Source organism: Channa argus, chromosome 7 (genome assembly GCF_033026475.1).
Source record: "Channa argus isolate prfri chromosome 7, Channa argus male v1.0, whole genome shotgun sequence".
Taxonomy (NCBI): Eukaryota; Metazoa; Chordata; class Actinopteri; order Anabantiformes; family Channidae; genus Channa; species Channa argus.
The window spans coordinates 11,370,481-11,397,335 of record NC_090203.1 but is presented as its reverse complement, the minus strand read 5'-3'; the positions used below and the strand labels follow the sequence as shown (position 1 = coordinate 11,397,335).

Here is a 26,855-nt window from a genome sequence, read left to right as displayed (position 1 = left end):
TGACCTTTTGGAGCAAATTACCATGAACCCCTTGACTCTCTTTTCAGACCTTCCAGGAGTGCGTTTATGCGGTTTGATACACCTCGGATATAGCAAAAAAGGGTGGGTGTTTGTTTGACATTAACAGTGCACGTTTCCAGTTTGTGCACTTCTCAGTGAAATAGTCCAATGTCGACCGGTTTTCCAAAGTACAGGCTGTAAAGTAGGCCAACTCCATCCCGGGAGCTATCTCTCCTTCCCTCTGTCACACATTTCACTCTATGTGGGTGTGAGTGTGACTTCTGGCTCGGGCGTGAACAGCTGTAGTAGTCGTGACTGCGTGCACGACATCGGCGGCGCGCTTAGGCTTCACGTCAAGAAGCATCTTTTCAGCACCAAGGCCAGGGCTCGCAGCGAGAACAATAGGCGGCTCCGAGGCACCGTTTGATAAGTGTCGCTCGCAAATCATCTCTTATCCACAGAGATTATAAATATTTCAAATGCACATGGAAAAGTTTACAGTAGAAATAAATGCAATATGTATAGTGTTAAGTGTAACGTGTGAAGCTGTAAATGGGATTAAGAGGACGATAGTGTATTTTTTCGCTTGAGTGCGGCGCACACATTTATCAACGGTCCCCGCCTGTACGTCACAGCATAGCAACCGCTTGAAGAAGAGGGGGAGGGAGAGAGCAGATACCGGTATAGGACGTGAAAACCCATCCAGCCGTGAGACGCTACAAGAAAACAGATAAAGCAAGAGTAGTAAGTAGAAAAGCCCCCCTGTAAACACTGGGACAATACCCGAAAGGCCGAAAAAGGTTGTTAAAAGAGTTCCAGCAAGCTCAAACTGAAGTTCCCCGAATTGTAACCTTTTGTTAACGTTAACTGTTAGATCGTTATCGTTTTGTAATTTAATAGGAATAAAGAGTGAGGCTTCGTGAAAGTGATACGTAACTAGCTAGCTAGCTCGGTCCACTTTTGATTGTGAGAGTGGATTGGTTGGTTACATTTCAGCGGGACGGGTGACACCTGCCAGGACTCTCGTCCACCACCTCCACAGAAGACAGTGGTTTGTGTAAAACCAGCCGAGCCATATAGTGTCTGTACGGCGACGAGGAGGAAGAAGGAGGAGGCGGACAGGGAGCGTATAGTACGACAGGCACAAAGAGCAGAGAGCATCCACAGAGGGGAGGCAGGAGGACGGGACTGAGAGAGCGGCGAGGACAACAGCGGGGACCCAGCCGTGAGCATCCTTCTTGAATTTTTCATCTGCACGGGCATCACAGTGCTCATAAACAAACGGTAAGAGTGTTATTATGTGGCGCATGTTTAATACCTCGTTTTGTGTTGTGGCGTGTGTGCATATGTGAGTGTAAATATATGTGTGTGTACATTGAGGGGGGCATCGGACAAAGAGCAAGGGAGCCCCATGACATCCCTGTGTATGCTGTAACCTACAGCTGGCTAAACAAAGAAACCGCTCTATTGCAATTATTTACCCCAAATCACGCTGTTTCTTCTGTTTTCTATATGCAGGGATTCTGAGCGCCGTTTGTCCGCCAAAAGGTAATGCATGCTTATTGATATTTTGATTTATATATATTTAATTAAGGGGGGAAAGTGCCATTATTGTTTTTTGATTAGCTAATTAACATTTGCATAATTGTTTTACCAGAAGCTACTGGAGCCTTTGTCATCAGTCTGAGCAATAAATACAGAAAATAATTACGCATATAATCTTTACATTATCTTACATGAATTGAGTAGAGTACGGTCAAATAAAATATTTTATTAACAATTTATATTTATAATTATATTACTATAATATACGATTTATTCATAATTTTGTGGACCCTACAACTTGAAAAAGGATATTTAAATATATATGTCATATCATAAACGTAAGCCCCTGTGGTAATGCAACAAATACTGTTTTGATGCAATAGTAGTTTTAAAAGTGTATTAATAATTAATATTTTATTGTAATCTTCCATATGAATACTTTTAGAAAAGTATTTGTAATTTTTTGTCAAGGCTTTCCATTCTTTTCTTTTTCTGTGCCTCCCAAGATTTGGTTGCTCCTGGGATACCTGCTCTTGATCTATTTGCCTCTCAGCCTGCATTACCAAGTCGTCCTCCCCACGTTGTTCCCATGAAGGAGGCCGACGCCATCAAGCTGTTTGTGGGGCAGATTCCCCGGAATCTGGAAGAGAAGGACCTCAAGCCTATCTTTGAGCAGTTTGGCAAAATCTATGAGCTAACTGTGATTAAGGACAAATATACTGGCATGCACAAAGGTAGGTGTCACTGGTATAACAAATTGTACATAAAAAGACAAGATCGACAGATAGTTAAATGGATAGACATGTGACAATAAGGGGGGGCATTTCCTGCATGGAGTGTCACATGTCTCCATGGAAACTGTCACACCTCCTCTCCTCTTCCCGTAACAGTGCCATGTGAGATAACGAAGACAGGCAAACAAACTCAGCTACGATTTGAATCAAAAACATGCTCATGCATTAATGTGCTCGTGGAAACAAAGTCTTTGATAGTTATTTATAAATGTACTGAGACTTGTGACCATCGTTGTTTATTTTATACAGTAGAAAAAGATATACAACTTTGTGATGAAAAGGTTTATAATATATGCTATATAAAGTTGAGAGACTTTTCATTACCTTAACAATTAATTAAACTTTCATTAATGGCCTGCTTTAACAAAACACAGGTAATAAACTGTACCAAATACACACATTTTGTGTTTTTCTCTCTCTCTAACTCTCTCTCTCTCTCACACACACACACACACACACACACAGCCACATGCATACAATGACCTGGGGCCCTGAGTGTTATGAACCAGATTAGGCTGTATGCTCCAATCAGTGTAATGGGCCTGTAAGCCTGGGTAGCAATGGAAAAGAATCTGTTGTTTGGAGCATCCCCATGGCCGCAGTAAGCCCCTCTTAAAAGCAATGAGATGGACCATAAGATTAATGTGTGTCTGTATGTGTGTTATATATTTTCTTGTCATTGCTAATGTGTTTTGTGTTTTGCTTTGTGTGTTTTTTGTGTAATGGCATTATTGTGAATTCTTGTGAGTTCTTGTCTGTTCTTCCTAGTCAAATCTTCTTTTCTTTTCTCTGAATCTACATTAGTCTTTCTGAGATGTAACTGGGATGCTAACCTGCTGCTAATCTTGTTGTCTTAATGCTGGTGACAGGTGTAGTAAACAACTCTGGCCAGCCAGCTCTACTACCTACCCCTCCCTCACACACACAGACACAGGTACAGCACATAGGAAAACAGAGGGAGTGTATTTGGAGTGATCGTGAGGCATGCATAGTGGTTGGTATAGGGCAGCAACCTGATTGTGCCCTGTTTGTAAGGCCTTGTTAGCCTGGCGCACACGTCTGTGGTGCTGTCATGTGTGCTGACTTGTGCCGTGATGTTCTGAAATGTGCTGTGCCGTGGAGTGTCCTTCCCAGCTCTACATAGTGTTGTCAAGTATAGTCACAGTGCATGAATTTCCAGCATATCTTCTTCTTAAAAGGTAGCCTGTCCAGAATAAGTTACAACTAATCCGGGAAGGTTTTGAAAAAGAAGAGCTTTATATAATTTAAATAATTTGTGACTGTGTATGTTTGTTGGAGGTGGTGATACAGAGACATAGATAGAGAATGACAAATATTAAAGCTACTCACTGAACTTTTCTACCTTTATGCTTTTTCCTTTTCTTTCTCTGCCTCTCGGTCTGACAGGATGTGCGTTTCTGACGTACTGTGCGAGAGACTCTGCACTGAAAGCCCAGAGCGCTCTACATGAGCAGAAGACACTACCGGGGGTAAGTGCAGATCATAAATGTACACACACAACCACACATGCAAACCCAGACGGTTATTTACTGTTATACACATTTATCACAAGATCCCCCTCATCCACCTACATGCACAGACACATACTTCTACCTTGTCTACAGAAACAAAAGTGGACACAAATCAGTGTGTGTCTGTGCTATTGGAGGTTCAACTCCCATTAGCAACAGTGTGATATAACTCAGCAGCTAGGAGGGGTCTTGCTGTTAAGGAAAAACCATCCCTCTCACGGGAGAGACAGGTTACTCCATGAGCATTATGATTTCCATTTTTCTATCTTTCTCTGTCTCCATCTCTCAGTCAGTTTCTCTGTTACCTTGTGGTGATAGCTCCTGTCTAGAGAGAGTGTGTAATTAATGTGACCATTCCCCTTTGTCTCATACCAGTCTCCCTCAGTCTCTCTAATGAGGGATCGTGTGCTGCGGCTGGGCTAGGACACTGTTTATTATGGATGGGGCACCGTGAGATCTGTGTCTGTCTCTTGGCTGTACCTCTCTGTCAGTCCCTCAAGCTTTTTCACTTTGACCTGGTTTTCACTGCGGTTAAAATTGTTTTACAGTAACTATTTAAGAAAATGTTTAAGTTTTAGCCTAGTGTTTAACCCAAAAATAATATCCAACAACAATTGCCCAGCCCAGGCAGTGCTGGGAAATTATAGAAGTTTGGTAGAAATTTAAATTTTCAATATCTAAGCCCTGATTTAAAACAGTTATAACTAGTAAATGAACGTTTACCAACTATTAGCTTTTATTTATCTCATTCTCTCTGTGTCACTTTGCCACTGATCAGAGTTTTAGCTCCGGCAACCTCCTCTGCAAGCTGGAGTGTTGATAAGATCTTTGTGAGAATATGGTTGGAGGAGAGACTGAAGAATAGACATTGGGGGAGGGGAAATGTTCTGACACACACAGGAAAAAATCTCTGCATTCATACATTTTGCAATCATGCATGCTTTTTCCATACAGCTGTCAAATGGCTCTGTATTCGTACATACATTTATATCAGCTCTCAAAGCATTTTAATAATGAAATAATCCAATTAGGGCTCTGACCTTTTTGCAAACATCACCTTTACATTGTCTGCTGAGTCTGGTTCTTCTCTTTTGCTGCCCTTTGTCCTTTGATTCATTCCTCTAACCCTATCCACTGGGTTTTACTTCATCGTGCCCTGGTAATTACATCAGTAACAGACTCATTGCAGCAGAGGGAAATCATTTGTAACACTTTATTGTGAGTAGATACTTGGAGCAAATGTCTGAAAGAATTTTAATAAAAATTCTGCACACATGGAAGAAATGTTTGCCGGGAGGATACTCATTAGCTGCATAGATTTTCTAAAGAGAAAGCATGGAACAATCAGAAACACCACTCCCCTGAGGAAGACTAGTGCTGAAATGAGGGTGTGGTTGCTGTTTTCAATAAGTCTGGACTGTTAATGAATTAACAACATTAATTTTTCCACATGGGTCGGGCTTGTTAAAAGTTGATGTTATATCCTTTCCTGTGTTTCTTAAGTCTTCAGAGTAAAGTATTAGTGAGACTATGATTCAACAGAGGCCTGATTTTATTTTATGTTTAATTCAGTTAATTGTTTGAATAACACCAATTAATTCAAGCTAAATAGACCTCTCTTTTTCATGCCCATCAATGACCCTGTTAATCACTCATATCATAATAACAACGTTAAAGCAACTTATTGCCAAACAATTCAGATCATTATTTCCCACCTCCTCTACCTGCACCTTTTCTAAGGTTTAGCTGTTGTAGTCTCTATTCTGTGTGTCTTACTTTTTCTTTCTTCCCCTCCTTGCTTATTGCCTTCTTTGACAGGATTTGAAAATGACTTCAGAGCATTTCTTTCTCTCTGTCACACATCTTCCCACTATCCAATTCTTTTCTCTCCCTAAGAATTGCCTTTTCATTTCTTCCATACTCCCCTTTTTCATTTCCCCAACCCGCTTTCTCTCATTCCATTTTATCTTTTTTCCACTCAAATCCCCTCTGTCCTGTGTTCAACTCCTCCCCTCACATCCTCCAGTTTCTCTGCACCAGTAGAATATTACAGAATGTTCCCTTCACTACCACCAACCCTTTCATCGCTTCCTCCTTTCCTCTCAAAAATCTCTTCATGGTATCCCTCTCTCATCCACTTCATTTTTTTCCCTCGCTGCACACTCACGCTTCTTCTTTGGATTCTCATTTCACACTCATTTACGGTAACCCTTCTTCTAAGTCGTCCTCTCAACGTCAGTGCCCCTTTTCTGTCTCCACCTCCATCTCTCTTCTTCACTCCCACCCCTGCAGCAGTTCCTCTACCCCTCATCTCATTTCCCCTCCTCTTGATTAGTTGACCCTTTTGACCATTTCACACACCAACCCCTCTTCCTCCTCCATTCCCCTTCTTCCTCGGCTCCCCTTGTTAAGCTGCATGATTAGTTTCTCACAAACTAATTTTCACAGTCAGATCCTGGGCTCACTGCAGGGCAAGGGGGCTGTGGTGTGTGCATGCATGTGTTTCTGTGTGTGTGTGTGTCTGTGGTGAGCGCGACTTGAATCTTGGGATCACTCTTAATTGCAGACATTGGTGGACAGTCAGGCCCCTCATACAACTGTAATGGAACTGAAGCATCAGGCATTCATAGAAATGTGTTTCTCTTACACGATGGCCAAGTGCATCAGAATGCTCTGGCTGCCTCTGTCCGTCACTTTGATGGGATTTAACACTGATTTCAAAGAGAAAAAACAAACAAACAGATGGATATAGAGAAACTATAACTCAAATGTCCACCACCAGCTTTAGCAGGGGCAGTTGACTGTCAGAAAATGAAGAAAAGGACAGGGATTGAGAGAGAGTGAGATGAACAGATGGCCTTATCTTAGTGTCCTGTGCCTTGTGTTTAATGTGGAAACAGAGAACAAAAAAAGAAGCACGACGGGGGCATACAATGAAGAGAGGTAAAGAAAGACAGAGAAAAAGATAAAAATAGAAATACACTGCACAGTGACAGAAATATAACAGTGGAACCACTAGCAAGTCCCATAGCGCACAGATTTTTTTTTTTTGGGTGTTTAAGATGTGGTGCAGAGATCCCCCTGAGATACATCCACATGAAAGAGCTCATGTTTAACTGTTGTCATTTATAATTATTTTGCAATTTAATTCCAAATATTGATACATAACTGCTAAGTTTAAATAACTTACCAGTTTTTTTTTTACCTGTGTAAGATAAATTGTTATGTTGCATTAGGTATTTATATATGGTTATCATTCACAACTAAATAAATATAATAAAAAGAAATAGTTACATTTATACTCCATGACTTGCAATCTAAAAAAGATTTAAACCGCATTTTTCAAATTTTACTGTTACTTTTTGTCATTTCCATCTCGTAATTCTTGGGGGTACTAGTAGATAAATAGCACAGAAGGAGTTTGCGTATGTGCTCACAAAAAATTTGCAAATACACACACACACTCATACAAAATATACAGTAATCATCCTAATCCCCCAAATTCAGACGTCCTCCCTCTCTCTCTTTCCATCAGAAAAACACTTTCCTCCATGCCTTACCTCTGGCCTGTTTCTATCTTTCTATCTCTGACAAGCCTGCTGCTGTATTTCCTCCCTTATCTTTCCCCTTATCGTTTCCTTTTGTTCTTTGCTGTCAATATCTTTCTCTCCATTTAATCTGCACTCTCTTCTCTCTGCCTTTATCACACTATTCATCTTTGTCCTACTTCAAGCACAAGTGTTCATACACACACCCAAACAAACATGCACACATCTGTTTGGTGACTCTGGCCTCCACAGCTCTCAATGTAGGTGAAATTAAAGTGTGATAACCAGCTTACCAGGTGTGCATTTTCATGCTTTACTGCTTTCCAGGCAGCACTCTGTTCACTGTTCTTTAAATTGAAGCCTAACACACACACACACACACACACACACACACACACACACACACACACACACACACACACACACACACACACACACACAATGACACTGTGGATAACTGCTGAATTATTAAAAAGGTAGCACCAAAGGAAAAGTAGTTAACAATAACTGATAAGAAACAGGATCGATACACTTTTAAAAACTTTTGTAAATATCTGCCCAGTTAATATTGATTGTTAATATTGCATTCGGTTTGACAGCATTTGTAAGCCGGCAAATTGGTTCTAGGATTATGCTGGATTATGCAAACATGTCGGTATGTATTTCATTGAGCCTGGATCGAAGGAAGAAGGAGTGAATTCATTTATGCGCTTGGCAGAAAAGGCTAGACTTCACATGCATGCACAATGGACTCACTCAGACTCCGCTGGGTACTGGAAAGGTGCAGCAACAGCAGCAAAGCAGTAATGCCGTTGCTTCATCTGTGCTTCACAAGTTTTTTTGTGGTTTCATTCAAATAGGTTAAAACCACTAGTGCTAACATCATATCAACCCTGATATTTTGATGTTCTAACAATCCTAAATTGCTTGTCCCTATATAAGCACTGAAAGTAAAGATCTATTTTTTCACTGTCCAGTATTTGTAATTGAACTTTATTAAATCATTGAGGGACTGTAATGTGTGCATATTGTGTATGTTCTTTTCTGTGTGAGTTTCCATGTGGAATCTAAGATGCCTGGCAGGCACTCTCCCTGTGGGGCAAAACTATGATGAGCAATTATCCACTAGGGCGACTTTGTAGGCTAATTTTGCATATTTATGTGGTCAGCAGCACTGTTTACTATTCCCCTTCACTGCTTACTGCTGCACTTTCAATTTAGAACAGACCCCAGCTCCCTCTCTCACTCTTTCCTTTTCTCTCTGTCTCTTCCTCCTCTGCCTCTATCTCTCCCCGCCTGATGGGGTTTGTGATGTGTATCACTTCCCCCTCCCTTGTGCTGTTTCTCTATTTTTATCCTCACTGTGTGTGGGATGAGAAGGGAGTGGAGGGACAGGTGTAGAATCAAGCGTGTGTGTGTGTCTGTGTGTGTGTGTGTGTGTGTGTGTGTGTACAAGAGGTACAGAGAAGAAGGAGGAGCCAGAGAGTGATACAGAAGGGGTATATGCAAAGCAGAGGGTCTCTGTTTGTGTGTGCTTGTGTACAGCTAAGACCAAGGGGGATTTGGCCTGTTTGTTTTAAATAAAAGTCTTTGCTTGTGACGTATGTGTCTGCTTGATTGTGTATGTGTGAATCCAAGTGTATTTCTGATGCAAAATGGAGAGAGAAAAGAGTTTGCCACAAAATTGAGGCAGAATCTAATCATAGCCTCATAAAATCCTGACCCTGGTGAGCACCTGCCTCTTTACGGCCTTACACACACATGCCCATATTCGAGCATTTGTATATTGGCCAGTTTAAAAATTTTGTTTGTGTGGACACATGATTATCAGGGTAGGTGATCACTGCCAAATCTGTGTCTCTCAGATGCTGAGCTCTAAAGTAGCCCAAAGTTGTGTTGAGTCCATATCACACACCATCTGTTTTGTAAATCCAGCCAGCTACAAAAATCTGCAGAGCCTAGTTTCCACATTAATAGAATTACACACAAAAAATGTTCATTTGCAATTATCAGTCATCATTATTGCATTTGATTAATTACTGATGCATGTTTTGTTCCAGCAACTTAAAGCTGGCTTTAAAGCTTGATTGTATGGTCTGTTTTATCTAAGCCAATCAAATTCAATGAATTACTGCAAGCTGCACACTTAAGGTTAATTCAAAACAAATCCACTCAATTTGTAATTTATAAGCACACAAAGACAATGTTTTTAATTTCTGTTTTTGAATTTCAACACATTCTCGAAGAAGAAAACAAGCACCAGTGTGTGCCAAAAAATCACTTAAAGACACTGACCTTAACAGATGTCTAGATATCAGCATTCCAACTTGGATAGGGATTTGATCACTGAGCAGTGTCACTGATGTCCAGAGCCAGATTATAAAGCAAACATCACTTCCCTTTTTTATATCATTTGCTGTAACATTCACCCCTTCGTTTCCAAGCAGAGATTATCTTACATATGTGCAAACCTTCAAGGGGCAGAGTAGAAAGGACAAAAGGGCCATGCTTCAGTAAAGTCTAATTATATTATTTTATTATAACATTTTCTATATTAAATTAGTATTTTCACCGATGTACACTGTCTAAAGTTGTGTAAAGCAAAAGGAATCCTCAGCAGTATACATTACAACAAGGCAAAAAGTACATTGGTATGAGTTGGCATATTTCATTCTGTGATCTTTTTAGACTAAAACCCTTAGTTTGTGATCCAGACACCTTGTCAAAGCATGTAATATTTATATGTCTGCACTGAGATGGACGTACAGAACAGGGCCCATATGAGGGTCTAAATGAGTGTGTGAATTCACATGAATGAAAAGGGGGGCTAAGAGCTGTGCAGGAGGGCCATGAAGAGGTTTGGCATGAATAGGAGTGTATAGACAGGGAGGGGGTAGGGTGAGACAGGAGAGGAATGGAGGAGGTTGGGTTAGAGAGAAGGAGGAAGCAAGACAAAAGTTTTCCATAATAAGCATGGAGGAAAGGGCAGGCGGGGGGTGTGTTGAATAAAAGCCTTTTTTTGGGTGGTGGAAGAATGGGAGGGAGTCAGGGCGCACTTCTGTCAATTTAAACAGAGACATCTGTCAGAGGGGCCACTGGTGTGTGTCTGCCTGTGTGCATTTGTGTTTGTGTGTGTATATGTCAGTACATGTGTGTGCATGTGATTAGGCAAGCTTAAGGGTGACAGGACTTTAGTTGCACCTGGGGTGTGACCTCCGCTCTGAAGTCCCTTCTCTAACCACACACAACCTGCTGTCTGGAGAATGGCCCTTTCACAGAGAAAGCTGCAGCCTAATACAACCAAATTACACCAGTGTAGATCACCACACCTCAAAATGTTTTGTCTCACAAAAGAATCTTGAAAACATTTTAATGCCTTAACCTTTCCAAGGAGTATTATTAGGTTATAATTCTGAATTACAGAATTATATATATATATATATATATATATATATATATATATATATATATATATATATATATATATATATATATATATATATATATAAAAAATTCTCTAATTATGTATGTATATATATAATTCTCTAATTATATATATGCATGTAGAATTATATATATGTATATGTATATACACAGAATCTGTAATTCTGTCATGTGATTCTGTCTTCACATTTCCAAATTACATCCTTTCTCAATTTAATGACAACTAAAATTATAGAGTTAGTGAAATACATTAACAGAACTCAGAAGCAGTGTAGCACTGCATAAAGTTAAAGTATAATTTTTTAGTAAGTAAATTTAAGTGAGTAATAATACGTTTTATGACTTGCCCACCACAAAATATAAGCAGGTAATTTAAGGCATATAAAAGAAAGGACAATACATTCTTTCTATGACCAGCACAAAAGAAAAAACACAATTTTCAACTAAATTAATTTGCACATATGTCTTGCCCTAGTGTTGTAACTATCTGCATAACATTGCAAACAAAATGTGTCACTGGCTCTCAGTGTATATGAGATTTCTGCCATGAATTTGTACGGCTTTGTATCGCTTTTTCAATTCAGAAGCTCACTTCCCAAAGGGCTTACACTCCCTAAAATAGAAAAAAGTCCAAGTGCATAGGTCTAACAGCTATCCTCTGTAGTGCTGTTGGATTATGTTAGACTAAATCCAAAGGATCAAATTTCAGTGAGTGCTCCCCTGCTGCCTGCAGAATCTTCTCAGCAAATTTTTTACAAAACTGCATAATTTTGAAAGGATCAACAGATAGTTCTGTTGTATGCATGCTGTGGTACCTTTATGGACAGTGATAAAGAGAAAAAGAGAGGCAAAGAGCAAATATGTTGGTATTCTGTGCTCCAGTGGACAGGCTGTTAAAGGGTTAACTGCCAGATAAAGTATTGAGTGGAGGAGAATAAGGGCAGACTTCTCAGGTGTGAAGAATGGAATGAGAGAGACAGAGAAAAGAGGGATGCAAGCAGGGGGATGGGCCGCACAGGAGCTTGTATTATGGTTGCGGACCCATGTTGCCAGGCAACGGAGTTGAGCGAGATGCCAGGTTGCTAGGTAACCTCAGGGATGCAAAGCCTTAACGTGGTGTGATAGAGAGACAGGAGAAAGGTGGGGTGGAGCTGTGCTGCTTGCTGCTCCACCTTCATGCTCACTTTCTCTGTTTCTCACACTTCAAGTGGCTTCATCCAGCTGTGCTAAATAGCTGAATCTCAGTTTCATCAGGGAACCAGTGTTTCATGCTTCAAGATCTGAACACTTATACTGAGATGTAAACATACTCAATCATTTGAAGCACATCCTTTAGGACCGTGATGTGTAGATTAATTGTTGATAATATGGTTTAATGCTAAATATGTCTAAATTGAAGGTGAATAGTAATGATGACATGTAGCATCTTTTTATACATGCTAAAAAGCTCCAATTACTATCATATTTATGGATTTATAAATTACTATTGCTATCTTTTCTCAATTAATTGAATAATTGTTTGGTTTATACATTTTCAGCAAATGGCAAAACATATCCATCAAGTGGCAGTTTGTCCAACAAATAGTCCTAAGCTATTCAGTTTACTGTCAAAAACAAAAAACAGAAAATAAAAAAACATTACTTACATAATTAATGAATTGTTAAAAAATATTTTGATTATTATTTATTGGTTGACTAATTAATTGAACTCTGCTATATGAGTTAGCTGTGTTTCAAAATGCGTCTCAGATGCTTGCGTTTAGCTAAATGTGAAATCAATGTTCCTAGCTGTATAATCATTACACCTATACTAAGTATTATGATTTGTCAAACCTCTCTGTCAATATCATCTGCCATGCCCAAAACATGTCTTAGAAATATCATAGTACATTATTTTTAAATATTTCCCAGCTCTAGCATATGGTCTTCATCAAAAAACAATTTCACTCACTGTATGCTGTAGTGGAAACAATGGAACTATTCTAATTGATACAGTAGCTTTTCTTCAAGTATTTTTTAAGAAAAGACGCTGAAGCAGAAAACTTGTCTAAGCCAAAGTAAGTAATGGTAGAAAATTAATTATTTATGTGGTGTAAAACTTCAAGTGAAATAAATGTGAGTTTAACTGTGTCAAATCAATGTAAGGCCTCAGTACAGTGTTGATAATAAATTTGTTGGTCTAATAGGCATGTTACAGCAACTATGGAAAAATAACAAAATAGAGAGAGTAGGAGTGACATGGGTGAAAAAAAAGTGAATGAGATATAGAGACAGAAAGGATAGAAGACGTTTTATAAAAGCAGACATTCCTGCATTATGAAGCAGAGTATGAAGGGATTACACAGCTAAGAGTGCAAAGAGAGGGGTGGAGGATGGGGAGAAGGAAGAACCAGAAATAATGCTAGATCATGAAGAAGGAATAAAAATAGTTTCTCTTTTTTATGCACTCTGGAAAATGGAGATCTGAAATTGTGTGGATGGAGTGTTCCAATGAAGGGGAGATTGAAGGGGGAAGGGTGTGTATATTTGTATATTTGAGAAAGGGAGATATGAAGAGCGGTGACGTGTCTGTAATTACGTACAATGCATCGTCTGTTTGCTGTGCTGTGTTTTATATTTCTAATAAAACAGTTGTGGTATAGTGTTTTGTTGGCAAAAACATTTTTAAAAAAATTATAATAAATAATAAATAATAAATAGATTCAAAAATTTAGTTTAACCTATGTTTAAAATAGTACATGTACATATATTTACTTACACACTACTCTATACCCTCATGATATGGTGCAGTGGTTTGTTCCACTGATTTTGCGTAAATGGGGGAGGGGGTGGAATACGATTTGATTGGATAATCCAAGGATTTAATATCCCCTAATCCTGGCACAATCCTCTCTGCATTACTGCAGGGACTAAGATTAACTGTATGTGTGTTGTGTGTGTTTGTTTCTGTGTGCGCTAAAAGGTGGGTGCTCCCGAAAATGGGGAAAAATAGTGTATAATACATGTTTGTATGTCTGTGTATACTTATGAGTGACATTGTGTAGGCACCACAGCATTTAAATGGGCCTGTGTGTGCATGCAAGGTTTTGGCCATGCGTGTATAAGTGAACATGCCTCCACTTAGTGTGAGCGGTCATGCAAGCTCACACATGATCATATATCACATATCTTGCCCTCATGCACGAATGCACTGCTGCTCACGTACACTACACTCTCATCAGAGATACACAAACTCCTTCAGTGAGAGCTTTTTAGTATTCAGCAGCGCAGATCAAACCACTCTACGGTATGAACTCAGTTCCCTAAATATGCACGTTGCAGATGGTTACTGTTAATTAAGTCTTAATTGGAACTTGAGTAATTAGAGGATAATTTGACATGAAAGGAGCATGTGGCTATTAATGTGTTTTTGAGTAAAGGAGAGTGAGAAAAGACAGCATGAAGTACAGTGTGATTGACTAGTAGGGACTGTACTTTATTAGCATTTTTCTCTCAGGCTAAAGGGAATTTTAATTAAACTTCTACAATATAGATTTAGTTCTCTCACCTTCTACTCTCATATGTCCAGTTTCGTTGTTCTCACACATTTTTACTGGTACTCAATGCTCATTTGTCCCATATTTTACATTATTAAAACTCAAAGATGCAGAGTGTTGGCAGATAATATTGTGGAGCATAGTACGAAGCCAGCAAGCTAATCTCCAGCACAAATTCTTTGTTTACCCAAAGAGCAACAGCAGTCACCCTTGGCAACCAGCATCCTTGTTTACCTACCCACTGTGCCGTCATACAATTACCATGACAACAAGCTGGTTGCCATGCCAATTTTCCAGTGGCAATGTGCTGTCTTTGTAGTAGCAGTGTCCACCTCTCACCTGCAGCTTTATCCATCTGGTCTCCTTTGTAATCTAGTCTTGCATTAAACTATATACAGTGTGTGTGTGTGTGTGTGTATATATATATATATATATATATATATATATACACACACACACACACACACACACACACACACACACACACACACACACACAACATATACACATACCCAATGTGTCTCAGTGTCTCAGACACCTTAATGATTAAATGATTAATAAGATGTAGTTTGTAATCATTGGGGTGTTTCTGTTCAGTCTGTTACGGATGAGTTTAAGTAGGGCTAATGAAGGAAGAAGTGAAAAAGGTGATGGATGGATGGAAGGATAGAGAAAAGGTTAGTGGACACAAATCTTGATGCTATCAGCCTGCTTTACAACACAGCCCAAAATCAATGAACAAGGCAGGACTGATCGATGAGTTGATAGCATAAGATGGATGGCAGCATGAATGGACAGCAATACACGGGGCTGGAATATGATGGATGGATGGATGGATGGATGAATAGACAGCATAAATCCAAGGTCACACAAAACTGCTAAGATGGCATGTCTGTGTATTTTCTTTAAGTTTACGCTGACAGCCTGAGTCAATAAAGGTGTGGGGTTAAAAATGCACATCATTCCTTCCTCTGATGACCTTCTGTGTGTGTTTTTATGTGTGTGTTTTCTGTGTGTGTAGGTGTTTCTGTGACTGGGTGTTTGTGAAGGCTTTGCCTTCAATCAATAGCTTTGTGGTGACAGCTAAGAGTTGATTAATCAAATGTATGGATCAGCCTCTCTCTGCTCTGCCCTCACCTCAATTACCAGCTTCATTACATTGCCTTAACACCGCACTGGGACCTTTGTTCATTCTTCTTTCTCATCTTTTCCCTTCCCCTTCCTTCTCCACCATTCTCCTCCTCTCTATTCCATCTTACTTTTTCTCTCTCATCTTAGAATGCCTTTTCAAAGATGTCATATACAGCTAACTTAACCACTAATGCTACAAATCACATTTTGACTGGCAGATGGTTGTTGTTTTTTTTTTTTTTTGACTTCTCACAGTTTGGATTGGAAAATAGAAGAGTCAACGCAAACATATTTTTTCCTATTACAATTTGCTTTGTGTATCAGTGTCATTCTTATTCATTTCTTTTTTCTCCTTTAACATCCTCTTCTTCCTCCATTTTCTCTCACTCGTCTTTGCGTTTTTCATCTTATTTCATCTCATTCATTCTGCAGCCATTTTTTGCTGTCTCCCCATCCCTCACGCATTAATACTCTGTCTCATTGCCTTGGTGCTATGACTAAGCACTGTGTTTGTGTAATAGGTTTTTGCTCTGTGTGTTTGTGTGTGAGAGAAAGAGACAATCCTGTAGAAATATAGATAGATAAACTAATCCAAATATGTGTGCCTGCATGCATTAAAACTAAATGGATCTCTGTAAATGTGACATTTTTTGACACAGCAAGTCACGACTGAGTCATGCCCCACTCTTCCCTCCTTCCTTGTTTACTCTTTCTATTGTTTTTGACTCATCCTCTAAGGGGCAGCTCCACATTCTCCCTCCACTCTCTGTCTTTCTCGTCATGTAATACTTCAAGCATTCAGTTTCCCTTTGGCCTTCCACCTTCTCTTTCAGTCAGTTGGTTGAAGTCCACTGGGGTCCCCAGGCTTCTCTATCTTAGTTTCTTATTCTGCATCTTTTTTTTTTTAGCTGACTGCGCCTGTTCCCCACACACACTTGTCATCTCATTCTACTACCGCCCCCCCTTTCCCTTGGCCCGACCGATCTCCACCTACTCATGTCCCTCATCTAATCTGTAATTCTTCTGTAATCCAGATCAGCTGGCCTGCATTCTTAATCTTGTCACTTCTCCATCGCCCCTCCAATCTGTGTGTGTGGTAGTGCCTGTATGTGCGTGTGTGTGTATGTGTGTGAGAGAGACAGCGAGAGAGAGACAAGTCAGTCGCAAGATGGTTTGTTTTGACACAGAAAGAGAGCAGCTTGGGACAGACTTCAGACACACCTGTCACCTGCTAAACTTGATTTATCAGAGACTTAAAAACCTAGGGATACACACAAATTCATCAATACCATAATTAGTTTCAACTCTTTCCCTAGCTTAAGAGCAAAATTGTTTGTCAAAACAATGACCTCCTATATTAAATTTAATTACTGTTTACTGTTTAATAAACATATTTGGTAAAAATAATATTTGTGTCCAATGAAATCCAATGTATTGTCACTTCTCTTTGTTTTCCATTTTCCATCTTGGATTTCTCCTCAAATGCTTGCAGTTGTGAATTGGTAATTAGGCCAATGCACACTTTTATAGAAATGTTAATTTATTGTTCATTGCGTTAATAATTAAACAAATAAAATTATTTATTTTAAAAAGGAGTGAAACAGTTTATTGTACATGAAGTCAGCCATAAACAGATGTCTGCCAAATGAAAGGAGACTTGTTTATGTTGACCATCTGTTAATGTTCTTTCCTATGTGTCCTCAGATGAATCGGCCAATTCAGGTGAAACCAGCTGACAGCGAGGGCAGAGGAGGTGAGATACACACTGAAACATCTTGGTGGAGTACTTGGATTCCTGCTTTTAGTAAATACTCACACACAAATAAGCACTCATTTAAAACTTTGCACTCCCCTTTTAGCACCGTTCAATGTACTCGATGCTGCTCCCTGGTGGACAAAAATAGTAGTGTCCATTCTTAAATTCATAGATTTCATAGATAGACCTGTATATGTGACATGTTCAAAAAAAATTATATTGACTTTATATCCTTTTCTTTCCTTTGTTTCACACACCCATTGTCTCTCAGAGGACAGGAAGCTGTTTGTGGGTATGCTGGGTAAACAACAGAGCGATGAGGATGTCAGAAGACTGTTTGAGCCTTTTGGCAGCATAGATGAGTGTACTGTCTTGAGAGGACCTGATGGCACCAGCAAAGGTAAGATTCAGTAAACACCTTTACTGCTCACAGTATCACCCTGTAATTTAATGCAGCGTGTACGCTCTAAAAGTTGATGTTTTGTTACAGGCTGTGCTTTTGTGAAATTCCAAGGACATGCTGAAGCCCAAGCTGCCATCAACAGCTTGCATGGAAGCCGCACAATGCCTGTAAGTTAAATACATAGATATGATTGCAAAAGGTTAAAAGCAAACACATACAACATGCACAGAAGTAAAGCACACACTTCATAATGGTCTTCCACAGACGGGTGCACAAGTCAAGTGGGAGGGTTTAAATTGCCTGTAGGTAATAATGTAAGTAATCTAAGTTAGCATCTCCCTGCTTTAGTCTTGTCCTAGGCATTCTCAATGTGCTGAGGAAGGCTTGAGTCCTATGTGAATGAATAATAAACATGGAGCCTAGTCCTGTTAAAACATAAAGGAGCTAACACATAAAACTACTTGTAACCGCCACTAAAACTTAGGTTACTCTTTTCCTCGCTCCTCACAGGGAGCGTCATCCAGTCTGGTGGTGAAGTTCGCTGACACAGAGAAAGAGCGGGGGCTGAGGAGGATGCAGCAGGTGGCCTCCCAGCTTGGCATTTTCAGCCCCATGACCCTTAACTTCCCCGCCTACAATGCCTACACGCAGGCGGTCAATGCACAGGCAAGTATTGCATGTATGCACACATAGTCACTGTACTGAACACATACATACATCCACAAAGTTTTTAAGGGGAGGGCTGTGCTTATGAAAGGATGTAATAAGTTTGAAGAGGCTATCAGTGGTCTAATTGGGGGTAATGTTATTACCCAGACAGCAGAACATACGTCATCTGGCATTAGCTTTCCCGCAACACACAACCATTAACCCACTGACTCAGGACATAATGGCCTTGTAATTAGATCTCTATTCAGCTGTTTCTCCATCACTCCCTTTCCCTGTCCCTTGTTCTCATTTTCTCTCTCCATCTCTCTATTTGTTTTTTCCCATATTCATTTAATCCCCGTTTTGTCTCCTCTCTTTCCCTACTTTTTCTTCATCCCTTTCCTTTCTCTTCCTCCCTCTCGGTTTCTTTCCCCAACTACAGCTTGTCCAACAGCAAGCCCTGGTTGCCCAGTCAGCGTACTTGTCTCCTGTGGCAACAGTTGCTGCTGTACAGATGCAGCAGATGGCAGCCCTCAATGCCAACGGAATCATTGCCACACCCATTACACCCATCACACCGTCCTCGGGTAGGCACACACACAAACACACTTGATTTTATGCATGGTCAGTCTCATATAAAAACTATACTGTAGAATTAAGTGTAATATGATTGTAGTTGTCATCTCTGTATTTTACCACAACTGAAAGTATTTTGAAAACTCAAAAGAATCTGACTTTTTCCTTAGATGCTTCACTTCAAAGAATAAAAGTAATTTCAATGTTTGTTAGTAGTAGCTTAAAATACTCAGTTATTCATTTTTATAGTATTTTGCATAAATATGGCAAGAGTATTGAATAAATGATGCAAAACTACTGCCCTTGAAGGTTTAGAACCAGAGGTAATGCTGTAGGACATACAGTGAGATACACTTATTGTCTGGGGTGTAATCTCTGTCTTTAGGTGCCAACACTCCACCATCTATTGCAGCAACACCTGTGCCAGCTCTCCCTCCACCAATAGGTGTGAATGGTTACAGTAGTGTGCCAGCCCCAGCTAATGGACAACAAGCAACAGAAACACTATATACCAATGGTGTACACCCATATCAAGGTATTTTTATACACTTTTACAAAATTTTGACATTATTTCATATCTAATTATATATTATCATTGCAATTATATATTGCTTTTTTAAAATTTTTCTTTGGTTTGAAATAATTTTCTCACTCTTCAGCTCAGAGTCCAGCAGCAGCCCTGGACCCCTTACAGCAGGCGTATGCCGGCATGCAGCACTATACAGGTTGGTGAATGCGCTTATAGTTTTAACACTATAAACATGTCTCTTATACTATTCATGTAATAAAAGCAGACTTTTAAGCATACTCATAGGACATAAGGTCTAGTAAGGTTTTGCTAGACCCCACATGTGAGTGACACCTTCACTCCAGGGACCTTGATACCACCTTAAATAAATAGATATAAAATATGTAAAAAAAAAAAAACACTGTGAAAAGTGCGATGAACACATAAATCTGACAGATTTTAATAAAAATGTCACTGTGCCATCAGAAATAAATGATAATATGCATCTCAAAAGACTTTAACAACATAGGGGACACAGTTAACAACGAAGGTGTCTGCTTTCAGTTTGACCAGCATCTTTCAAAGGATACATTTTTCAAGGACATAGGATTGAATTAATTTTTGTCTGATTTACCGTAATATAGATTTCACTGTGACACAAGAGACATAAATACTGTAACTGGTGATACAGCTATTCATACATTTACATCATCTCTGAATATTCACATTAATAGTATCATTGTTTAGAAGATGTTCTCCATTCAACTGTTAGAGTTAATAGTTTTCACCTTCACCAGGGGACGGTCAGTTCAAACCAAAGGACTCTATTGGCCACAGCTATGTTGCCACCTGTTGGTTTTACTCAATCAGATTATGTTACGCTCTGTCTTTCCCAATAGCGGCGTACCCTGCTGCCTACGGATTGGTCAGCCAGCCTTTTCCCCAGCAGCCAACTCTGGTTGCCCAGCAACACCAGCAGCCCCAGCAACAGCAGCAGAGAGAAGGTGATGCCTTCCTGCCTGATTCGGGCCACACCCCATTCTCCAATTTAAGGTTGTTTATCACAAGGATTTTACAGCCTGAGCTCATTTATTAAACTCTGCCTATGTGTGTATCCCAGGTCCAGAGGGGTGTAACATCTTCATCTACCACCTGCCGCAGGAGTTCAGTGACTCCGAGATGCTACAGATGTTTCTCCCCTTTGGCAATGTCATCTCAGCTAAGGTGTTTGTGGACCGAGCCACCAATCAGAGCAAATGCTTCGGTGAGAAAAAACAGAAAGACACAGTAGGTAGTTGTGTCAAAGACAGAATATTGTGTTAATGTCTGTACGTAAATTAAGATGACATGAAGGCAATGTGAGTTGTTTTACTCCTTTCCAGGATTTGTGAGTTTTGACAACCCAGCCAGTGCTCAGGCTGCCATCCAGGCCATGAATGGTTTCCAGATCGGCATGAAAAGACTGAAAGTGCAACTCAAACGGCCCAAAGATGCCAACCGCCCATATTGAGTGACTACTGAGAGAAGAAGGAAGACTTAAAGTGAGGTGAGAAGATTAAGAGCAATGTGGGGGGGGGATCAAATTAGTGAGAAAAAACATGAAGATGGTAACTTTAGTTTTGACACACAAATGCTAACTGACTGTAAAGAGTTAAGGGGGAAAGCTTAGTTAATATAGGTTGGGTTACTTAATCAACTCAGGAAAATTGAAAGTGCTAAAATATCTTTTTCCTCTTTATTTTTTTTTCACAAACTTATTTTTCTTTCCTGCTGTTTTAATCTTTTCCTGAAACGGCAACTTACCTCACCCAAGATTCTTCTGTCCAATCATAATTCACGAGGACCCCATCGCTATGGCAATGGTTGCCTAGTGACTGATAAAGCCCTGACCCCCCCTTCCTCTCGCATTGTTGTAAGTTGATTGGTTGGCCTGTGTTTGGGTTGCTGTGGCGATTGATTGCCTGTGTTGGTTGCCCTTGGCAATTTTTGTTCTGTCACCTCGAGCAACCAGCCATGCGTTGACCTGCATGTCCTGTTGCTGTAGTGACCACAGACTGTGTTTGGTGCATTGTGACTTTATTTTGTATTGACCCGTGCACATACTGATCAATAACTGTCAACCTAGGACTGTATTCAGAATCAATTGATTTGATTGGATATTTGATATACACTATAGTAATTTGATAAATTCTGTAGCAATGCTCGTTATTTTTTTGCAGCTTTGTTTTTGATCAGTTTCTGTAGTGTTTTGTTTGATGTGAATATTATTTGAACAAAATGTTTGGGTACAGTAGTGAAGGTGAGCATCTATGTGTACATACCTGTATGTGTCTGTGTTACACTTTTAAGTGTGTAATACAGAAGTGCGTAATCCTTGTTGTACTAGTGTCTGTTTAGAGAGGTTTTCCAGAGGTTCCTATAGTGTGTTGGTGAAGATAAATAGATAAACTACAAACTTTTATAAAATTGATTTTATACAACATACTACAATGGCAGTCTTTGTTGGACGAGAGGCCTTATGTTGCATCTTATGGTTGCACAATGTATTTAGCATGCAAATGTTTTAACACAACAAGTGGTCCACAACATGGACCCTGCAGTTTAGAGGAGAAAGGAAGGCTATGTAAGTTTTTTGACAAACACACTAATTTTGGGTGAGCATGCATTTTAATAGGCTATACTCTGCTAGGCTGAGTTTGTAATCTTGGATTCTGATTTGTTACACTGTTTGATGTGGCACTCTAGTTTCTTGCGCCTACGTTTCTCTTCTCTTGGTCTTGTTTACATTTTTTATCACTGCTTTTGTGGTGTTTCTTCCCTTCATTGCCTCCCTACTCCTCCTGCGGCCCCTTTATCTTCTTGTTGCCCCCTTCTATGTCAAATTCTTTCTTCGCTTCTCTCCACCCCTGCCTCCTTTCTATCCCTCTAGCTCGTGTTTTGAGGTAAAGGGTATGTGGTTGTCATGGTGGAAAAACAAATGCCTCTTGCTTATTGGACAACAGCCTTCAACTATAGGAATTCTGGGAGAAATTTACAATCTCAGTTTAAGCAAAATTTAATCATCCACCACCACCACTAACTTTTTCTAAGAGGTAAATGTGTAACTGTTGTCAGGCCAGTGTGTGGCGGCACACTCCCATGGTGGCACACATATTAAAAGGGTCATAATATCTAAAGTTGAAAACTGCTTTCTGTGTATTAGTCTAATGAAAAATATCACCCAGAATTTCTATACTGCAAATGCTAGAGAGTGATGCATGTCGGTAGCAGTGTTTGCTTGCCCTGATTCAAAGCACAATAGTGCAACACATGCATATAAATTATTTTACATATACACTATTTCCCAGATACAGGAGCATTACAAGCACATCCACACGTGCATACCTCAAAACACAAACTTGCAGATGCACACAAGGACACAAATAATGAATTTTCACTGTATTGAGTTGCATGTTTCAGACACTGTCTGTGTATGTGTTCAAGCACCATGGTTTATTACTGCTGAAAGACAGAGCTTTACAACTGTGAATGATGCCTTCTTGTTTTAACTCACCAACATAGGACTGAAACAAAGATTTACAAGGAGCATCCTCATGTGCAGTTGCCAGATGTATGATAGCAGTTGAAGTCATTCCTAAAGGAGAGTTGTGTTTGGAAGGAGCATGTTTAACAAGATGTAAAGATAAAACATTAACATGGAGCTCCACTATAATAATACCTCTAAAATATGCTACCTCTTTCTCTTTCTCTCTCTCTCTCCCTTCTTGTTGATTTATCACTCCCTCTACCCCCAACTCTCTCTCCCCTTCACAGGTGACCTTTCAAAGTCCAGACAAGGTGGAATCCCAGGGTTCATTGTGCTTTCAGACGGTCTGCTACCTTTGAGCATCCGGGGAGTGCAGCCACATACACACACTGACACAAGCTCACACAAATACACATGCACTAACACTGAACCTCAAACGGTACAAGGCTGATATACAAATGTACATAAAGTGCACTAACACATGCACACACACACATTTGCAAACACTCACACAAATACACATCGGTCACATGAGTCAGTAATTTTGCCCATACAGCTGAGAGCTTGGTTTGACCATTGTCTGTGTGGAGTTTCCCAACAGGGTGTTTACAGATAAGACAACTCAGACCAGGTGTGTATGGAGGGCACGGATATAAAATGCTGATATATCAATTCTTTAGACTTTAACTTGTCTATACCATGTCTATTACATGACAAATATAGAGCGGCTGATGTTTCATAATAAAAAAAGAAAGAAAATACAAAAAAGGCAATTAAATGAGTAGGATAGAGAGAGTTTGGAGAAGATGCTAATGACCTGTAAATAATTTAGTTTACAAAGAGCAGCATTTAAAAAACAATAAAAATTGCAAAAAGAATACTACTTTAGATAAACACTGAACAGGACACAGCAACATTATTATTATTATTATTATTATTATTATTATTATTATTATTATTATTATTATTATTATTATTATTATTATTATTATTATTACTAGTAACATCATCATTTTCATAAAGGGATATTACATTCCAAATTGTAAAATGGGAAATCACTAACCTATTTTAAATTTCTACTTAGATTTTAGGTGAAACACAGGGAAGGGAGGGATTGCACTTTTACTCGGGAGGTTTTAATATTTGAGCTATTTTTTATTTATTTAGTAATTTACCTGTTATTTTGTTCATTGGCAGAAGAAGTATAAGTGGCTTGAAATATTTTCATTTTAGAATTTTCTAGAGAAAACCTTTTGGGGCCTGTTTCTGTCAGACTCTTACAATCGAGTTATTGTAATGTATTATTAATTATTACAGCAATTATATTTATTTCTAATTTATTGAATCCTGTTTTTGATCCACTCTTTTTAAGTTAAAATAAAAAGTATCGTACTAAATGTTTTAAAGTGATTTACTAAGTTCGTGTGTTTGTATGTGTTTTAGAAAATGAAATAAGAGTGAATTTTTGTTCCCTACACACACAAATCTGAATTTGAATGGTTCAACGGAACATTGAGGAGAGCGCATTTTCATGTTCTGACCGGTAGAGGGAGTAACTAGAGAGCAAGTCCTAATCGGTACAGAGTGTTTCACCAATGTCAAATTTGTAATCTTCTGTGTCTGTTTGTGGGACTAGAGTACTTGTTTATCACCAAAATTTAATATTGTATTTGCTTTATCTTTGATCAAACTATTCTAGTAAATGTGTCTCCCTGAAAAAGAACTCCCTTGACCTGAGCTCACGTCAATTAACAAAAACGATATTATAATTGAATTTGTGTGTGCAGGTGAAAATTATGGGTTAAGATTAGTTACACAGTGATGATGTTGACATAATACATTATTAATGATAAGCTATAACTGTCTGATATCTTGATACCTTGTTGTTTTCAAACTGCTCTGCTTGAAAAGTTCACTCTCACATTCACACCTAAAGGCAATTTAGAGTCACAGATTCACCTAATTTTATTTTGGCTGTGGGAGAAAACCGGAGAACCCAGAGGAAACTCACACAAGCACTGGGAGAACATGTTGTAACCTTAAGTTAAAAAGTAAAAACTTACAGTAAATTGTTAAAGTGCGGATGTGATTTTCCTGTCAATAATAAGCACATTGCTCCCTACATGCAAGCTAGAGAGATCAAGTAGAAGTGTGTAACAATATTGACAATAATTATGTAATTAGTTCGATGTGAGGCACCTTTTTTTCAAAATTTTTTTTAAACTTTGTAAAAATATTTTATGGGGAAGTTGCAAGGACCTCCTTACTTACAAATAGTTTGTTTAAAAACAGCTCTTTGCCTTTTTTAATTGTTGACCACTTGGCTTGCTATATTTTTCTTCTTTCCTTTTCAGCTGTTCCCTTTCAGGGGTCACCACAGCGAATCATCTTCTTCCATCTAACCCTCTGCATCCTCTTCTCTCACACCAACCAACTTCATGTTCTCTCTCTCTACATCCATAAATCTCCTCTTTGGTCTTCCTCTAGATCTCCTGCCTGGCAGCTCCAACCTCAGCATCCTTCTACCGATATTTTCACAGTCTCTCCTCTGAACATCTCCAAACCACCTCAATCTGGCCTCTCTGACTTTATCAACATCGCTGGTTTCACCACAGTCTTGAACACCTTTCATTCTCTCTGATACTCTTTTATTACACAACACAACGACACTTTTCCACCTGTTGCAACCTGCTTGCACACGCCTCTTCACCTCTTTTCCACACTCTCTGTTGCTACTTGGCTTCCTATATTGCATTTGCCTTTAACTTATTTAGTCTATTTTTAATTCAAATCAAGTTCCGTAGTAGCTATAGTTACCATTTATTTGAGGTACAGAGACTGTCTCACTAATCTGTGACACATGTGCACACTGTTATTTTCTAGGAAAAGTTTTTTTTTAGGGTCAGCGTTAATCAGACACATTTTACTGTATGTCTGGAGGTCTGTAACCCTTCACATCCATATGTTTTTACGGCATGGATCACAAGTATAGAGATGTGTCATCATGAATCCAGTCGTTGGTAAGTGGTTTTAAAGGGTATTTTAATACCTTGAGACATGCAGTAGAACATGGTCGACAGGACATTTAAAAACACACAATGTGATTCTATCAGGCACAAAAACACTGACACAAAGCCCCTCTGACAAGAAACATTTGTAAGGTTAACAATTTTTCAGGTCTGTTAAAATAATACTCTGAAACAGACTCCGTTTGGTGAAACCATTTCTTCTGTTCAAACAGGCCTTTCACAAAAATATCCTAAAACCTAAACAATACTTTTGCTTTCTTGTGGCTACTATTCCTTTATTAATTATCAGGGAAACAAAAATAGAATTTTAAACTAAAAAGACCTTAACAAACCAACTCGATGTGATCTCATATCATCCATCCATCAATTATCTTCCGCTTATCCTGAGTCGAGTCATGGTGGCAGCAGGTTTAGCAACGCATTCCAGACATCCTTCTCCCCAGCAACGATTTCCAGCACCTCTGTGGGGTTCTGAGGCGTTCCCATGCCAGATGAGATATAGAATCCCTCCAAAGTGTTCTGGGTCTACCACAGGGTCTCCTACCAGCTGGAACACCTCAAATGGGAGGCCTCCAGGAGGCATTCTTTCTGAATGGTCAGCTACCTCAACTGAATACTTTCTACGTGAAGGAGCAGCGACTCTACGCCAAGCTCCCTTTGGGTGTCAGAACTCAATATCCTATCTCTAAGGCTTAGCCCAGCCACAGCCTGGCTCATATTAGTTTTTGTTAAACACTAACACAACAGATTGTTGCAAAGAACAAGAAATGTGGATTTTGTACCCATAACTTCATTACATTTAAGAGTATTTAGGATCAATTTATGGCCATTATAAACATGCAGAAGGATTACAGCATGAAAATGTTTTGGGCACATGTT

The 26,855-nt window shown here is 39.3% G+C and overlaps 1 protein-coding gene across 7 annotated transcripts; it reads left to right on the top strand.

The window, feature by feature from the left end:
• The first annotated feature begins 549 nt into the window (after positions 1-549).
• On the top strand, positions 550-26,462 carry LOC137130327 (CUGBP Elav-like family member 3). Of its 7 annotated transcripts, none has more exons than XR_010914835.1 (16): positions 571-1,284; positions 1,519-1,548; positions 2,052-2,279; positions 3,747-3,829; positions 17,235-17,334; positions 17,558-17,686; positions 17,777-17,856; positions 18,200-18,355; positions 18,780-18,924; positions 19,299-19,448; positions 19,573-19,638; positions 20,321-20,425; positions 20,542-20,685; positions 20,804-20,967; positions 21,235-21,333; positions 23,235-26,462. XR_010914835.1 is itself a non-coding variant. In XM_067510320.1 (15 exons), the coding sequence occupies exons 3-14, from the start codon at positions 2,135-2,137 to the stop codon at positions 20,929-20,931; spliced, it is 1,407 nt and encodes a 468-aa protein (XP_067366421.1). In that variant the 5' UTR covers positions 550-1,284; positions 1,519-1,548; positions 2,052-2,134; the 3' UTR covers positions 20,932-20,967; positions 23,235-26,462. The 7 variants fall into 7 exon arrangements, 5 of the variants coding, with proteins under 5 accessions (XP_067366421.1, XP_067366420.1, XP_067366418.1 ...); XR_010914836.1 differs by lacking the exon at positions 23,235-26,462 and adding an exon at positions 22,983-23,228; XM_067510320.1 differs by lacking the exon at positions 21,235-21,333 and having other exon boundaries at positions 550-1,284; positions 17,801-17,856.
• Positions 26,463-26,855: the final 393 nt, after the last annotated feature.

Excerpts from the sequence above, each read along its gene's own strand:
- LOC137130327 (XM_067510317.1), top strand. The coding sequence starts at position 2,135 with ATGAAGGAGGCCGACGCCATCAAGCTGTTTGTGGGGCAGATTCCCCGG. Across the intron at positions 17,687-17,776 it reads ACCTGATGGCACCAGCAAAG|GCTGTGCTTTTGTGAAATTC; the intron begins GTAAGATTCAGT and ends GTTTTGTTACAG. Across the intron at positions 20,686-20,803 it reads CAATCAGAGCAAATGCTTCG|GATTTGTGAGTTTTGACAAC; the intron begins GTGAGAAAAAAC and ends ACTCCTTTCCAG.